This window comes from Platichthys flesus, chromosome 14 (assembly GCF_949316205.1).
Source record: "Platichthys flesus chromosome 14, fPlaFle2.1, whole genome shotgun sequence".
In the NCBI taxonomy this organism is placed as follows: Eukaryota; Metazoa; Chordata; class Actinopteri; order Pleuronectiformes; family Pleuronectidae; genus Platichthys; species Platichthys flesus.
The window spans coordinates 21,701,876-21,720,020 of record NC_084958.1 but is presented as its reverse complement, the minus strand read 5'-3'; the positions used below and the strand labels follow the sequence as shown (position 1 = coordinate 21,720,020).

At 43.5% G+C, this 18,145-nt stretch overlaps 1 protein-coding gene across 1 annotated transcript in view; it reads left to right on the top strand.

Annotated features, from left to right (window-relative positions):
* The first annotated feature begins 1,254 nt into the window (after positions 1–1,254).
* lig1 (ligase I, DNA, ATP-dependent) overlaps positions 1,255–18,145 on the top strand; it is a 42,625-nt gene continuing 25,734 nt past the window's right edge. Inside the window, exons 1-14 of the mRNA XM_062405153.1 lie at positions 1,255–1,414; positions 1,900–1,968; positions 2,654–2,834; positions 5,235–5,430; positions 7,069–7,206; positions 8,642–9,004; positions 9,156–9,264; positions 11,249–11,335; positions 14,171–14,227; positions 15,264–15,322; positions 16,034–16,147; positions 16,396–16,562; positions 16,992–17,068; positions 17,272–17,363. Coding sequence (XP_062261137.1) covers positions 1,398–1,414; positions 1,900–1,968; positions 2,654–2,834; positions 5,235–5,430; positions 7,069–7,206; positions 8,642–9,004; positions 9,156–9,264; positions 11,249–11,335; positions 14,171–14,227; positions 15,264–15,322; positions 16,034–16,147; positions 16,396–16,562; positions 16,992–17,068; positions 17,272–17,363 — 1,726 coding nt within the window. The 5' untranslated portion in view covers positions 1,255–1,397. The remainder of the gene's footprint in view (positions 1,415–1,899; positions 1,969–2,653; positions 2,835–5,234; positions 5,431–7,068; positions 7,207–8,641; positions 9,005–9,155; positions 9,265–11,248; positions 11,336–14,170; positions 14,228–15,263; positions 15,323–16,033; positions 16,148–16,395; positions 16,563–16,991; positions 17,069–17,271; positions 17,364–18,145) is intronic.

Below are 18,145 nucleotides of genomic sequence, written 5' to 3'. Positions count from 1 at the left end.
CCTCCTCACACACACACACACACACACACTCTCTCTCTTCGTTGTGTTGTTCTGAGTAGCTACTTCATCACTTCCTGTGGTTGAATGTACACACACTTTGTATTTATTGAGTTGGACAATGTTGTGTTTTCTTAATGGACGTGTGGAGGAACCCTGCTGCTCCGAGTCTCATGCCACGGTGGCCGGGGAGTCTCACTGGTAAACAATTAACAACGTGGCACTTGTGTTTGAGTAACAAAAAAGGGGAGCACTCAACGTACATTATTCAGCTGTTTGTCTTCCAGCTGCCATCCCCCAACACACACACACACACACACACACACACACACACACACACACACACACATGCACACACACATGCACATACACATGCACACACACACACACACATACACTCGCAGACACACACGGAGAAGAGTAAATGATGCATCAAACAGTGAATCCTCTTCTTCTCTGCAGCATCAGGACCAGTCAGTTCCACTCCGAGCCTGCAGGGGGCAGCAGCTGTGACTTCACACTAGGTTTTTTCACAGCTCACTTTCCCGGGAAAGATTTTTGCGCAGAGATATGCAAAAAAGTAAAGATATGCCACTCTGATCGATTTTTAGTGCACTCATCCTGGGCCAGTTGGAAAACCTAAATTTGGGTTTTAAATATCACAAATTTTTGTTTTTAAGACATTTTACAAAAGGCGAAGAAGTACTTGTGTTTCAGTTGTTGTGGTCAGATTATAAAGGAAAGCAAATCCTCAGAATGTGTTCCTCCATTTTTGTTTTGAGTCGACTGTGAGTTAAGGAACCTGAATAATTTGTATGTTAGTTATTTGTTTAAATCTGGAGGATTAATTAAAATGGACAAAAATGTAGGACAAACATAAACAAGCATTTTGCTCAAGTCTGTGTCTAATCAGTGACTTTATACATAGATCTGTGTATTGTGAATAATGTAAATAGAATAAAAATATACTACTACTATACACCTTATTACTTGTTATTTCAATTATTTTTCCCATGTACATGTTTGTACTTATATTGCTGTTACACAATCAATTTATCTTTATCAATTGTATTGCAGTTATGATTATGACTATTATTATTATAATATGATATTTGCTATTTCTACTTTTATATTATGTTATCTATACATTCTAAGTCTGAGCACGTGCGCATATTTGATAGTTGAATCTACAGGGAGACAAACGGCTCAGATTTTACCTCACAAGTGTCTCATCTTCCTTTTCTACGATCTTTGGCCGAGTTGTAATTTTGGCGCCGAATATTCCAACAGTGTATTGCCTGTGCAGCGCGGGACTTTGTGTGTGTCCGTGTGTGGGTCACTGTGTGTGTTTTATTATTTCACGTTAAACTCCTGGTTTGCAGCTGAAGTCCAGAGACAACATGCAGCGGAGCATCGCGTGAGTGAAGCTAACAGGCTAGCAGCTAGCGTTAGCTCGGTGACGTCTGACTGTGTGTTTTTGTTGTGTTGTTAGCATGAAGTGAGATACAAGTTGTTTTCGAGGCCTTTTTAACCTCCTACACGGGGGTGTTAGCATGCGACGTGTAGCCTGACTGTGAGTTATCTTCAGCATGAAAGAGTGTGTTGATGTTTTGTGAACTCTGGTGACATTTAGCTTCATCCTGTGTAAAGTGATGGGTTCGTTAGCTAGCATCATTTAAAGCTAACTTCTCATTGAACTGGTTCCAGTGGGTTCTGCTTCACTCACTGGTTCTGTTTAATAAGAGAGGAACTTGTTTGTGTGACTGTGGAGCCGAGTTAATGTCCATCAGACCCTGAACTGTCATTTAACTTCCGGTTCTCCTCCTCTTCTTCCTCCTCCTCTTCTTCCTCCTCCTCCTCTTCCTCCTCCTCCTCTTCCTCCTCCTCCTCCTCCTCCTCCAGATCCTTCTTCCAGCCCAAGAGCAAAGACAAGGATGTTCAGAAGAAACCCGCAGAGAAACCGGTGAAGAAGTGAGAATCCTTTACTCTCGTTGTTCTCGTCACACGTCATCATATAACCTTATAGTTCTGTAAACCAGTCTTATTACATCATCATGATCTGCAGACTCAGCTGTTCTTTGATCTGATAAACTTTAGGATTAGTTCATTCACACTGATTGTGGCTGTTGTCCCTACAAGTTTGAAAAACAAAAAGTTAGTTGAAACAAAATTCAACTTGTTACAGTCAGAATGAGATTATCACGGAAAATAAAGTAATAAACTCTTAATAAACCATTTGCATTTGAACATAACAACAATTGAGTTTTGCAGATATGGTTGAGATCGTATTTATTCTTATCCCCGACATCTAGAGAACCATATCAGCTTATGTCCGTTGACCCTTTGTCCTTGAATCTCTGCTGCTTTGTAAAAAAACTTTGCGTCCAGTCGTTCTTATGTAAAGATGGAAGGAGATGACTCCACTTTCTCATCCTATGAAATCCTCCCCATCGTCTCTCCAAGGTTTTATTTTGAAAGGATGTCCCAGAGCTTGATTTTCAATAGATCCGCGTTACGTAATGATCGTTTCATCATTTCCTTTTTGTCATTTTTCCAAAATTTCTCGCTCCATTGTAAAACCTTTTATATGAATTTAAAGTCTCATTTTATTATTTGAACTGCACGATGTCTGAACTCCCAGTGTGCTCCTCTCCAGGCCGGTGAAGACCCCCCTCAAGGTGCGGAACGGAGCTCCAGCGGACGACTCACCCGTCAAGAAGGTCGCCAAGCGCAGCCGTCAGATCCTGGACAGCGACGAAGACGAGGCGCCCGTCGTTCAAGAGCGAGTCGCCGGCCAGGGACAAGGAGACAAAGAATCCTCCAATAAAACAGAGAAGGTAAAAAAAAGACAAAACAAAGCACCTGACACTTAATATTCCAAATGCATCAGCGGGAGTTTCTCAGATTTCAGCCGCTGCCAAAAAGAAACAAGAGAGACTTTCAATGTTTTTCACATTGTGTGAAAGAAACACAGCAGCCGTTCTTTTATATAACAAACGCCCTGATTGTATAATTGTGTAAGATGGATTTCCAGTGGGCGTCCTGTTTCCTGGCTCTGTGAGAAAGTTACTGAAACAGTGTGATGTTCAACAAGTGTTCCACAGCCACTTTGTAACCTGCACAAGCAGAAGCTAATGAGAGGGCTGGAGCTGCTCGCTGCCTTTTGTCAAACTCACTTCAGGGAAAAACACAGCGACACAAAGGAACCGGTGATTTGTCGGTGAATCACGACGCCTGAATTCATTCGTCAATAAGCTGCATAATGAAAAGTCCTGATTATCAGCGTCGGCCGTCACTCACTCACCTGCTGTTTGATAAACACTTCTCTTAACTGCGCCGTTAATTTTGTTTGTAGTACGTCGGCCGTGATTCATTACTCGATAATTGAGGGAAGAGATGGTGACGGGCTCATTATGTTTGTCAGCAGGAACCATCCGGCATCATTTTCACATGGTTGCGACGATCCAATTATTATTTTTCATGAGCAGCATAATATCACTTCACTTGTGCTGCTGCTGCCCGAAGAGCAGCTAATGGTTAAATGGGTAATTAGTCCTTTTGTTATTTAGAAAGATCCAGACTTTACTGTGTTTCAGTTATTTTTAAACTGAAGCAGAGCTGATCACAGGCAAAGAGGATGTTCAGCATTAGCTTGAGAAGTAACTCGATTATTAATTAGCAACTATCACAGCTGTTGGTTAATTCTCTGCTGATTATTATCTTTGGATCAAACATTTTGTCCATAAAATGACAGACGATCGCAGTCACGCAGGCAGTGTTAATTTTGATTTAGTCTTAGTCTTAGTCTTTTGACTAAGATGCAAATTAGTTTTAGTCACATTTAGTCATTTTAATCATTCTTAGTTTTAGTCGACGACAACTAATTCCATTTTAGTCTAGTTTTAGTCACATTTAATAGCCACATTAAACTCCTTTTCTATAAAAACATATAGCTGCAGCCTAATAGCTTAAAAATATATATTTAGTTTTAAATGTGAAAACAAAAAGGGAGAGCAGGTCAGACTGGAGGCGAACACAGAAACTGCAGCTCGGTAGAAACCAACTGCAGCTTCTGCTCTGAGGCGCTGATCTGTGATCAGCTGAGACCAGAGAAACTCTGTGTTTTCAATGTTTCCATAGTTAAGAAGCAGTCTGTCACTGAGAGGCTGCTCCACTTGAACGAGCTCTGATCTCACTGTGTCTCTCTGAGCGAGTGTGCGGGGGCAGGGGGTGGAGCTACAGAAAACTAAAGTAATGTTCCTTCTGTATCTTCCCATGGGCTCACTTGGATATTATATAAGAGGCTTGTCAGGAAAAGTTTGCAAAATTTTATTTGCATCAAGAACGACTAATACCTCATTTTTCATAACAATTGCCAATTAGTCTGTTTTGAATTGACAAATCATTAAATGTGCAGGTGGTGTTAAGATGATTGGTGGGATACATGCCCGGTGCCTGAGTGTAGATTATACTTGATTGGGTATTAAAATGATGAATAAACTATCAATGAAACCATTTCTAATCATATTTCTCTAAATTTTCCTCCCAGACACAAATATTAGGTCATTATCCCAACTTTTAACGAATCCAAATTCCAGTAATGTTCAACTTAATGGGGCCTTGAACGAACTTGATCAAAACCTTGAGACCAGAATATTCATCAACAGGGACGTTGGACGAAATAAAAAGTTATTAACAGTTTGTTGATGAGATTGTGGAAGTTTACAACGTTGTTTAATTGGATGTTTTCAGAAATGTAATGTCGCGGCCTCGCCTCCCGTAATGTTCTCTGCACCCGGCCTCACTCAGCGACGCGCTTCATTGAGCAGCTTGTTTCCCCACTGATGGAGGTTGTGTGTCATTGTGTGGTGCAGTGTCGTCCCCCCCCCCCCCACACACAACCACTTTGTAAACTGCTGAGACCTTTTTCCTCACAGGCTTTGTTGAGGTTTCAGTTTTTTCCTCCATTTGCTTCCCTGACATCCCGTGAGAAAGGTCGTTGTTTGTCCATAAACCAAACAATTCTCCTTTTGTTTGTTATTCCCGACAAACTGAATGCTCCCATTTGCTTTGTGTGAAGACGCCACGTTAAGGATGTGTAACACTAAACAGCCACATTGGTCCAAATCCCCTCCAATAAAACCTGATTGGTGATAACTCCAGCCACTAAAGTGTTTCTTCACGCTGCCTCTTTCTTTACAAGGATCATTAATACATCTGCTTTTCCTTTTTTTCAGAAGGACGATGTGTTCAAGGCAGTCCCCACCCCTCTGTCTCCACCTCCAGCCCCCCCCACCCCTCTGTCTCCACCTCCAGCCTCCACCACCCCTGCAACACCTGCCACCCCAGCCACCCCCGCCTCATCAGCGTCCCCGGGGACCCCCAGCACGCCGAACTCAACCTCCCCGTCTGAGATCGTTAAACGCAAGACAGGTCAGAAGCTGATAATATTCATTTCTCTCCGGAGCGGCAGCGTTTTGAACTTTGACACCAGCTGAGGATTGATGTGTTTCTCTATCCTCCAGCAATTTTACTTGATTACATCTTAGCAGGAGACTAATGGCTGCAAATATTCATTATTCCTCAGAGGAGGAAATACAAGACATTTAGCACAAGCTGAGAGCAAGAGATGCAAAATAGACACTTTCCATTCTGGGGGGGGGGGGGGGGGGTCTCAACCTTTTTTGATTGACAGCCACTCGACTGGATGATGCTGCACTCCGTAATGGAACCAGCAGAGAAACTCATCTTATAGCTCTTCCTGATTGTCTGTTAATTTGGCTCAGTTCTTAGTTTTCAGGCTTCGCTAACTCTCTATTAAAGAAGCAGGACATGTATGTGATGTTTATTATTATATTACACGACGGCCTGAACATGAGGGAGAACCAACGAGAGCTGCTGCTGCTTTTTTTTGTGCCGCGCATGTTCATCCATCTATTGTCTCCCGCTGATCTGAGATCAGGTCAGGGAGGCTGCAGGCTCCGTGATCGCCCGGTCAATCTAACACAGCTCCTCCTTTCCTGCAGCAGTCTGGTAAAACGCCCACATCACTGCTGCTGCCGCACCGATCTGCCCGTCCATCTCTCGCTCGATCGTCTTCTTACTCATGAACAACCCCAGAGACACTTAAACTCCTTCACTCCCACTTCGTAGAGAACAATCCACTGGTTTCTGCTGGAGAAACCCAGCATTTATTCACATTCTCAATCCAGCTGCCTCTCAATCGGCTGCAAAGTGCCCTCGTGCGCCCGGGAGCTCACGGTCAGATGAAGACAACAGGTCGTCCACAAAACACAGGGACGCAATTCGGAGGCTTCCAAGAATATGATGTGTATATGTGTCTAACTGCATATAATCCATATGAAATAGAATGGCCACCAGATTAGAGGTTGAACTTTTCACTTGCTGGATCTTTCACAACACAAATACAGGGTTTAGAGAATCGAAGCTCTTTCCAGCGGCTCAGTTTCCTTGTCCTGCAGAATTGTTTTCATTCGGGATGCACCTCCTTTCTCACTTCGTTTCCTCCATCCTGCTATTTGCAATGAAGCAAGTGGCTCTTTCTCTTTTCATCATCCCGTTCGCTTTGTGTTTGATGACGGCAGCGTTTGGCTTTCAGCAGTGGTGTGTTATCACAATAGGATCCCTGGCACCATCACATTAAAGTAACCCCCTAATTTGACCAGAAATTGCATTCTTAATGTCCTGGGTTAATTCTTTCATTATGATATCTGAAGGAGAACGTCCCCAGTACCTGTGCTGGAACCTTAACGAGGACAAACACACGGGTGGATGTGGAACCGAAACCAAATTACACAGGAAATTTCACTGGAGCTTTAAGCTGCTGTGCTGGGTCATGTCTTGTGAGGATGGAATTAGTCTTTTCATTAGTAAAGTGTGCATCTGTGATTCTCTTTTTTGCACTGCCCTACATCTGCAGAGAGGGAGCGAGCTCGTCCTGTTTTCATCTCCACGTTCTCTCTGTTTGATCATGATTTCAGTTGGGATGCCTCTCACTTCTCTCCCGTTCCCTTTCTTTTAATTTAATGCCTGTTCTTCTGACGTGTGCAGCGAGAAAGATGTTCCCCAAGAGGAAGCTGGACGAGAGCCGGAGTGGCAGCGAGAGTCAGAAGGAGGAGGCCGAGCCAAAGGAGGAGCGGGGTCAGCAGAGTAAACGACCCCGCATGGAGCCCGCCGCCGACAGTGCAGGTACGGCTCCACCTCAGGAGACTGATTGCAGATTACAGCTCTCAGTGGGGGGGGAGGCAAAATGTACCGGAGCCTGTCAACAAATATTTTGATTTTGCACAAACACATTGGAAACGTGGTCAAAAGGGAACAGCTCACCAAGTATAAGTTCAAATCATGATGATTATACTGTGAATTTGAATTTCTAACTTGTACTTTTGCATCCAAATTGAAATAAGAACAATATAAAATAATATGTTTACAACTGGACATATTCAGTTGATTTTAAATGATGTTGTGTCGTACAGTGGATGAGTCACTTTCCTGTAGTTGTAGCTAACATTGTTTACAGCGCCTGTCTTGTACAGACCCCCCCCCCCTCCACAGGGAAAAGTCCAGAAGAGTAAAACCTGCAGATGCAACCAGCACCATGAAAAAAAGCAGTTGTACAACTGTTTGTCAGACATTTGACATTTACTCTCACAGAGAAGTGCTCTTCTAAACTCTCATTAGATGTAATTTGAATGTCTAACCCTGCGGTCACAATTTAATTAATCAAGATTCATAATTGTGCTGGCAATATTTTTTTTTTAATACATAAAACTTATTTTTCAGAAAGTATGATGGAACATATGAAGAGCCACTTGTTTCCCAATTAGTTGAATTGAAGGGCAACACAAGCTAGCGGTGTTTCTTTTATTGACTCGACAGAAAAGCAGCTGCTGAGATATAATGATGAGTCGATGTATTGATCGGGAGAAAACTGGTGTGTGACACTTTGGAGGATTTGTTAAACCTTTACGCTGCTTATTAACTTAAATGCCAAATATCCTTTTGTTCCAGCTTCTGAAACATGAGGATTTGCAGCTTTTGTCTTCGTTAAATTGTTGGTTAAACCGTTTCTTTGTTCTTGGGCATCTTCTCTACTAAATTATTATTGTATTAATAGAAAAGAAATAATGATTACAAGTTGCAGCCCTGATGGGAAATCCTGATGTGTGTTTCCTCCCTGTCCGCATTTTAAAAGATTATTTTTAAACAACACAGGCACGTACATAAACACAGCAGACAGGCAATCCGCCCTTTTCTCTTTTCTAAAATGGTTGGGCAAAATACCAGACGAAACTGCTGGACTCACCTATCCAGGCTAAAAGTAATCGTAATGTGTGGATAAGAAAAATTAAAGTTTCATGTCTTATGATCGAAGCTTTGTCTCCTGGGACTATGTGCTACAAGCTTGTCAATAGTAATTTCTCTTTCCTGACTCGGGTGAAGGGGAAGCCTCTAAAATATAACCTGCGGCATTTATTGAAGAAGACTCTTTCTGAAAACCACCTTCAAACATGGGCTAACAAAAAACAAAAACTGGGTCACCCTCAGAAAAAAACCTGCTGGCATTTATCTCTTCAATAACCCCCCACTCCCCCCCACTCCCTTTCTGGTTCGCCCTGTGCAGGGGACGCCGGTGACCCCATGGAGGAGGGCGCAAAGGAAGAGGACGCTGAGAAGCCAGTGACCGCAGCTAACAGCCGGGATGAAGAGGTGGAGAACAAGAAGAAGAAAGAGGACGAAGAGAAGGCCAAAGAGGAGAGGCGGGCGGGCGGAGAGAGCGGCGATGAGAGAGAAAAGAAAGCCGAGGGGGTGGAAAAGAAAAATGAAGCAAAGGAGAAGAGCGATGATGAGAAAGGTCCTGCCACTGCCAAGAAGGAGGTGGTTGAAAAGGAGACGCGAGAGGGAGAAGGGAGCCCAACAAGTCAAACAGCGAAAGAGCAGAGAGATAAGGAGCCGGCCAAGAAAGCCCCCATCAGCAGTTTCTTTGGTGAGGAGAGAATTTGCATAGCTCGGTGCTTGCAGAAAAAAAAGAAAACATGTCTTTGCCTTTTATCAATTGGGAGAGATGGCAAATTATTGCTCCACCATCACCTTTCTTTCTTCTTTTATTTATCTATTTCCTTTCTTTTTTAAAATAGCTCCCAGGAAAGTTGCAGTGAAGACGGAGAAAGTGGAGAAGAATGACGAAGAGAAAAAGACAAGCCCGGAGAGGAGGAGTTCAGCAGAGGAGAGTAAAGACACAAAAAGGTAAACAAGAGGACACAACAGTGGACGTTGCAAAACAGTTTGTTCTTTGTTCCGACTCCATCCTGAAGTCCGACCTTCAGCACACGTTCAGACCCACGGATTTATTGTGTGTGTTCCCTGGAAATCAACATTTAATCAAATCCACAACAGTTCTATTCAGCTTCATCCACACTAATATTTTTTTGTTTTAAAACTTAAACGATCCAAACGAGAGAGACCATCTGTGTACAGTGTAAACAGGAAGCTGATTGTCTAATGTGCAGCTGTACAGCAAATACTACAGAAGAGGAACAGCAATGGTGAGAAGTAGGATTTCTTTATTCTAGGGACCAAACATAGACTGATAACCTGCTGGTGAAACATCTCCATTTTAGTTTCTCCCAGTGTAGATATTTAAAACGTGGCAGTGTGGATGAGGCCTTTCTGTGGATTTCTAAGGTCCCTTGTTACCTCAGTTAGTTGATGCAGCAGTGCTTAATTTTGCATCTGCAGAATATGAATAAATGTTCTGATTTCATCTTCACAACTAGATGGAATAAAATTCTTTGCTCTCTTTAGTGTGAGGGTCTTCGGTTTCAACCTGCTACTGTGTAAAGCAGCAGACCTGCACCTCCTGCGTTAGTTGTTATCATCAATATCATTAAGAACTGTTACAGGGGCGAGGATTTCAGTTTTATCTCCATGAGAACACATGAGGTCCTGTCTGGGAGCAGATCTCAGCCCCTCGTGGTCCAGCTCCCCTCGGAGACTCGACGTCATTGGAGAATGTCACAGGATTGTTTGAGTTCAGAGGGCGAACGTTCGGATCCAGACTCTGTTTTCATGTCGGTTCACTCGGTGGCTCACGTGTCTTTAGCAGGTTGGAGGTTTATGCTCCACAGCGTCCCCTCAGATCCACTGAATCATTTATTCATCCTCCTGGTGCACGTGAGCTGACCCTGACCTTTGACCCCTTTGGAAGACCATGCACTGCTAGCTATGGAGTTAAATGATTAAGTAGGGCTCCTCCAAACAGCCATATTATTATTTAATCACTTTTGATTATTTATCTCAGTATTTTTTAGCTAGAGAGAGTTTTTTCTTGTACTTTGAAGTGAGTCACGAATCATAGATTCTAGCTGTTAGCTGAGGAGGAGGTCACTTACTGGTTGTTCTCCTAATGATCCTCCCAGTGGCAGGAGCTGGAACTTTATGGTTCCAGTCAACATCAACAATATACAGTCCATAATTTAGTTGTTGGAGTCTGATCCACATGTAGATATTTTTCTACACATTTAAATACATCTTCTTGAAGTGCATATATATTATTATTAGTAGTAGCATCATGCTTTTGATGCACATCGTTCTTTTATTACATAAAGCAGCAGCCGCAGTGTATCACTGCTTTGTCATTTTGAGGTCATGTTAACCATTCCATACACAGACTATTTATAGCTCCAGAAGAGAGGGAATGCATTTTTCATCCCTCTAACTATTTATTATTTCATCACTGCCTCTTGTGTGACAGTGTGGGAGTGGTAGACCTGGAACGAGAAAGGAAAGTTCACTGCTCCTCAATTCAGACGATATCATTTAGGTGTGTTTTTTCTTGTGTGAGGAAATGAACCTCAGTTTGCATGTTGCCTCAGCACAATGCTGCTATTATCTGTTAGTTTCATGCAAGAAGAAATTATCATAACATTTAAAACGCTGGGATTTCACTTCTATTTAATATGTTGAGCTTTTCCCTAAGTAGTGGAGCTTGTTTCTCTTCTGAGTTTAACTTCGCTGTAGTTCAGCCTCGTCCAGTGGTGAAGCCACCAGTGAAACTTTTAGCCTGCAAAAGTCTCGGTGCATTTCAGAGTGTCTCATTGTTATGATAATGGTGTGCACGACTTCCTGTCAACAAAGACGTTCCGAGTCGGCCTCAGTGACTGGAGTAGCCGTCACCAGCGCTCAGTTTGACTCTAATTTGCTCTGTCTCCCTTTCAACGTTTTTCCACAGTGAGTCAACTTCGGGACAGACAGACTACGATCCGTCCAGGCCCGGATATCATCCCGTGGACCACGCCTGTTGGAAGCACGGCCAGAAGTAAGTCTGATTTACGCTGATTGAATTTCCACGTTTGCGGATTCCTAGCGGTTGTGGAATTTATGGAATTTCATGGAATTTAATCAGTTTTTCATTCTGTGAGAATTTGTGAGGATGTCAGAAGCAAGTCACTTTATAGAAATCTTTAAAATCTATATAAGTGTGTGACACAAAACAGTTCATAAAAAGGAGTTGAGAAGAAACAAATCCTTTATTTTATGATCAAAAAAGACCAACTTACGTTTTCCTCAGGGGAACGTGAACATGAGGGCGGCGCAGTGGTGCAGTGGGCTACATGTGTAGAAGGTTCTGGGCTCAAACCATAGACTGTATATAAAGATAGAGGACCTCCTTGTGACTGATGAGTCATAAGCTCCGCCTCCTCCAGGTTGGTGGATGGGACTCGGAACAAAGTAAAAAAAAAAGCACACATGAAATTTGCTTTGGTTTAATTATTTATCTGATTTTATTAAAACAGAGGGGAAACATCTTGATTAACAACTGAGGCTGACTCCTGATTGGTCGAGTGCATGTCTTGGCACAATATCAATCCGTGGCTCTACTCTGATTCCAAATGATGCCAACAGTCCAAGATGGCTGCACCCGCTACATGATATTTCAGCTTAATTTTTGCACAGACGCGTCATCCATCTTTATTTACAGTCTATTATTCGAACCTGTCAGCCGACCAGGACCTTGCGCTGCAGCTTCCTGCAGTGTTAGTTAATTGGAGACTCTAAATTGCCCACAGGTGTACATGTTGGCGTGGATCTGTTGTTTCTCTCTCTGTATGTTTTGCTCTGTGACCTACAGGCAGCCAGTCGAGGTTGCACTGCCGCCTCTCGCCCAATGTCAGCAAGGCTATTAAACAGATTGCTGCAGCTGTCAAAATGTCCTCTAGGTTACAGATTGTCGCATTGACAATAAACTTCAAACTTAGAAACATAAAGAACAGAGAAAACGAAAGAGAGCCTAGAACACAATATCTGATGTTCTCCAGAATAGGCCAGATTGTGAACATGTTTTTCTAGGGCCCTCGGTACTGTGTGTAATATTCTCACACTGCAGGTCAGTGCCCACTTGATCGAGCCGTCACATTCAGGAGGTTAAAACATGTTTTCATCCCAGACTAATAAAACTCCCAGGCAGACAAGCAGTGAACGCCAAGACTATTTGTTATGTCACTACCGTCTCAGGAAGCCCAAATAAATTACTCTAAGTGGATTGCGAGTATTAAATAACCTTATTTATTGGCATGAATCTAAGTGTTTTTGTTCTTCCTGTAGAGGAGAGTATGATCCTTAGGTAAATGCATCAATCACAGCCCGTCCGTCTGTTTGCCACAGACCGTTATTTCAACAAGATGTCGCCTGATTGATTATCATGGATTTTGACATTTCTGGTAATTACTCAAGGGGGTATCAGTCGGGGACGGACTAAATCCTGTCTTTTTCTTTGTCAATATTCATTTTAATGTCCCAGTTCTGACTGTCAAATAAAGATTAAAAGGCCCAAAGCTGATCCACCCACCGAAGAGTCAAGATGTAACAGTTATGGGCGTCATTAAATAAGTGGCATGTTTTTTTTGTGTCTCTCCAATTTGTGTGTAAAACCAGTCTGAAGAAACTCTGAATAAACTCTGACCAACTCTGAAGAAATAAAAATTTAATTTACATCAAGGCCACAGTGCAAATCAAGCTGCTTATACCAAGTTCAGACTGGAGTCAACTACTGTATCGTGTCATGGGCTTGGTTGGTTTGGACCTGCTTTGAATACCAGATGGAGATTTCTGCTTCCAAACACACTGAGGCATCGCGTCACTCACAGAGAGAAGTCACCGAATTGACTTTCAAATGTTTAGAGTTTCTATAGTTAAATCAATTCTGGCTTCTAGACTTTGCAAACCAACCACATCTACAAAAACAAACGTGGAAAGCCATTAGATGTTTATTCCAGTGGAGACGCTCCACCCAGTAACATCAATGCTGAGGCTTCTGCAGAAAAGGGAAGTCACATTGCCACAGATTAGAGTTTTACAGATTACAGCGGACATTTAACAAGAAAAAGACGTGTGCAGGCTCCGTGTCTGTGCAGCTTTTACTGAGTGAGACTTTTAACATCAGATTTCACTGCAGACGCCTTCACGCTTATGCTGCACTGGGAGTTGTGTGTTAAATAACCCAGATTGTGGAGTTTAATTTATCACGATCTCATTAAAGATCTCCTCATCATGTGATGAGGCTCCGCTACACTGTGAGGTGACGGCTGCAGAGCGTGAATATCAAACCAAGTCGAACAAGTCGGAAAAGGCGACTGGTCGGACTCGGCCACATAGAAAAATGTGGCCTGAGCCAATATGTCCTTAAATACTGTAAAGGGAAAACCCGGAGAAATCCCACAAGTGCTACTATCGCACAGATACAAGATAACTTATGTCAACCTTATGTTATAGAGATATACTTTTATTATCGACCAGGGGCCTGAGAATAGGGCCCAAGGGTCAAGAGGTTAAGTATTCAGAATATTCAAAAGCATTTAAATCTTTACCTGAACGTGGCTCAACATAAAATTTTACTTTTCTGGCTTTTGTTCTAAAGATATCACAGATCAGAAGTCAGTGTGAGGACACAGGTTCCCCACCTCAGCCGCTCTGACCTTTGACCTCCCTGCGGTTGCTCTCCTTGAGTTTTTTTAAAACCCAGAATCAAAGCTCAATCCGCCGTTTCACTAATTGTCAGTGGCTCTGAACAGCTGAGTCAGCTAAACGTTGTGAATGTGAAAATGTTGTCTGTGTGGATGCTTCAGCTGCTAACTACATGCTCATCTCTCTCCAGAGTCCCGTACTTGGCTGTGGCTCGCACCTTTGAGAAGATTGAAGAGGACTCTGGCAGGTAAGCGCTCCATATGGAGGAAGGGGGGGGGGGGGGGGGGTGTTCTATCCCCACATTGAGGTGAATGCCATTTGGGAGAAAGTGATCGCTGAATATTCAAAGCGTCTACATTAACCAAAAGCAGTTTTACAGAAATTACCACTCAGGCTTTCTGCTGGGACTTTACTGGAGTGTGATTAGAGAGATGTCTCTCAGCCAGGAGGAGTGAGGGAGCTGGATTCATTTCCGAGGACGCCCGGGCGGGGGGGGGGGGATATGAAGCAAATTAACAAATTGATCAGTTTCTAGGAATGTTTAAAAAATCTTTCATAACACGTTTTCTCATTTAATTTAGATTGTTTTTTAAAATTCACTTATTTTACAACTTGGGCTAAAACAAAATGAAGGGGAACCAATATTTTTTGATGAAGGAAATATTGTCAGACCCTTTTTTTATAGACCTGGTATAAAAATCCATCTCTTAAGTGATGTAGTCCCGAGTGGACAGAGCTGAGTTCAGGTCAACGCGTCCTGAGATGTGACGGCTCCGAGGCGCCTGAGCTTCATGGTTCTTCTTCCTGACTGACGTCTCTGACTCAGACTCTTCCCTGAGCACGGAAGTGAGATCCAATCACAAGCGGTCGCAGGAGACACATTCAGGACGCGTTTTAATACCTTGTATAAAAGTGTGAATTTAGTGCTCTCAGGTTGATATTATTAACATGTCTGAACAGAGCCTTCGCCTCAGGAACAGAGATCATTTCTGATAAAGGATGATTTGAAACCAAAGCCTCCTACGAAACAAATTGAAAACACATTTCTTTTATTTAATCTTTTTTCCGGATATTAAATGACAAACCTCTCCCGTTAATGACTGACTGTATTCCTTCCCACCTTCTGCAGGTGATGTATTGAGCTCATCCACAGCCCGAAACCTCCATTTCTGATTAAAACCTCCAGACAAATCTCATTTCCCACCTCCCAGTATTTACAGAAAGGCTTTAAAATTCATTTAACCCGTCTTCCTCTTCTCACCGAATCCCTTGTCTCCTCCCAGGCTGAGAAACATCGAGACTCTGTCCAACCTGCTCCGCTCGGTGCTGCTGCTCTCTCCAGGTAAATGGTGTTTTATCTCTCCCATAATGCATTCTGATGTAGCTACACGGGCAGCTGGCTGCCAGCCACTCTATCAAGGAGACCATGATGAAGCCAGGTCGCACATAAAAGTGGGAGGATGAGTCACTTCATTGATGTGTGTTGTTTTGTTGCTGTGTGTGAGTGTGTGTGCGAGTATGTACCTGTGAGATTCCAATAGTGTGTTTTTGATGGTTTGCATCTGAGCTTCAGTCTGGTGCTATTTGTGAATGCATGTTTGTGTCTCACTTTGTGTGTGCTTCACTGGTGTGTTTTTTCGCTGTGTGTGTTTCATGGTGTGTGTTCCATGGTGTGTGTGTGTATTTATGTTTGATGGTGTGTTTCTTTCTGTGTCCTTAGAGTGTATTTCTTTCCCTGTCTGTGTGTGTGAGTGTGTTTCTGTGTCTGTGCGTCCATGTTTGTGTTTATGAGTTTGTCTGAGTGTCTGTGGGTGTGTGTGTGAGCGAGCAGGCAGGTGGTTCGGTGGAGTCTCCAGAGTGTGTGTCTGTACATCCATGTTTTGTGTCACAACTGAGCCTGTGTTTCTCCATGAATCGCTATGGACGTTCGTTTTTTTTTGTCTGTGTCTTCTCTTTGTCGGTTTGTATTTTTGTGTCGATGTTTTTCAGTTATAATCTGTGCATGTGTTGTGTAATATGTGTGTTTACCTTCTTATTTATGTTGTGTCCCCAGACGACCTGCTGTGCTGTGTGTACCTGTGTTTGAACCAGCTGGGTCCTGCCTACCTGGGGATGGAGCTCGGCATCGGGGAGACAATCCTGATGAAAGCTGTTGCTCAAGCAACTGGTAAAAGGGCACGCACACATGCACACACACACACACAACCACAAAGCAGGCACACAAAGGAACGCAAAGGCACACACACACACACACACAAACACAAACAACCATAAAACAGGCAAACAATCATAAGCATGCTGTTGCACCCAAACACATGCTTGTGCTTTCCCAGCCTAGATACCGAGCCCCCCCTCCCCCCCCACCCGCTCTCATCAGGCAGCGGCTGCTACTTACCGCCTCCCTCTTGTTTCCAGGGCGACAATTGGACAAAATTAAAGCCGAGGCGCAGGAGAAGGGCGACCTGGGCCTCGTGGCCGAGAGCTCGCGCAGCAACCAGCGCATGATGTTCCAGCCGGCCAGTCTGACAGCAGGGGGCGTGTTCAGGAAATTGAAGGAGATTGCCGGCATGAGCGGGAACTCGGTGAGCCACTGAACAACAACATTTTCATTAGAGGCAAAGCAGGCTTGAGAAAATATTGTTTTCACTCTATTCTGTTTGCCTCTCGGTATCGAGGTGAGGGAGGGGGGGAGGGAGGGAGGGAGGGGGAAGAAGATGTTAATGTGATTGTGTATTGATCGAGGAATTATTCGTTTATTTGTCGACATCAGAGGAACGAGGTAATTTCTCAGCCTCTCGAATAAGTCGTCACCTGACTAGAAACTTTTAAGCAATTAGTTTCCCCCCCGCTGCTACTGGGTCTGTGTTGTTTTTGTGTTTTTAGTACTGTGGGTGGAACATGGGGTTGGTTTGTACTCGCTGGTGACCTCAGTCTTTTTTTTTTTTTTTTTTTGCATTCCGTCTCTTTTCGCTCTTCTTCTGTGAATCTCAATTTCCGACTGACTGCCTCAGGCCATGAATAAGAAAATCGACATCATCAAAGGCCTCTTTGTTGCATGCCGCTTCGCCGAGGCCCGCTACATAGTCAGGTAAAATAACACTCACACACACACACACACACACACACACACACACACACACACATACAGACAGGCTTGACTGTGTGTGTGATCACAGGCACGTATACACATCTGCAAGTAAAGATGCACATACATGTTCATGTTTGCATGTGTTGAATGGTCAAGCAGGTTTCCACACTGACCGCTGCTGGTGTTGTGGTTTTGATTGACAGGTCCCTGGCTGGGAAGCTGAGGATAGGCCTGGCTGAGCAGAGCGTCCTATCAGCACTCACTCTGGCTGTGTGCTTGACCCCACCTGGACAAGGTAGCCTGGAATTTGTAAAGGATGTGTTGAAAAGCTTTTCATCTTAAAGCAGTCAGTGAGTCGCCCGGCGTGTCAGTGAGCCGTTGTCTGCTTGCTGTTATCGCCCCTCCTGTTCACACCGGCCATGAAAAGGCTCCTTCCTGAAGCAAGTGACAAAGTCCCCGGTTCTTGTTCCAAGAAACGCTGTTTTCAGGAGCTTATCTGAATTTAATTTGAAGCTTCCACTGTCTGAGTTGAACAGTTGTGAAAGTTACAGTGCTGTTTATTACTTGAGGCACAGCTCAGGCAGGAGCACACAAAGGCATAATGCTCTTTGGAAGGCGTCCTCATGACTTTTCTACCTTCGCCTGCCGAAGCCTCAAATTGGCTTTGTGAATATCTTTTTTCCCTGTGGAAAAGCTGACCTTTAATCAGTTTCCTTGTTAAGAGTGTGCAGACTTTCATGTGTTTAAGGTTCGTCTGTACATGTGGTACGTCTCATTAAAGGAGAGCAAGGTGGGGCGTTAAGTCAAGAGACAGTACGTTCTATATTTATAGAAGGTTGTTAAAGCAGTGTTAAATATTCTTTGGCATTCATTACAACAGCAAACGATGAAATTTCATATAGTGGGTCCATCAAACCCAGTTATCCCTCCCATGAGATTGTTTCCTGCAAAAGACAAACACAAACCGGTTTCCTCTGTTTGTGATGGACACGTCTTCTCACCTCCGTGTTGCTGAATTCATCACTGGCAGGCCGGAGAGTTTAGAGCTTATCTCTCAGCACCTGCTCTCAGCACGGA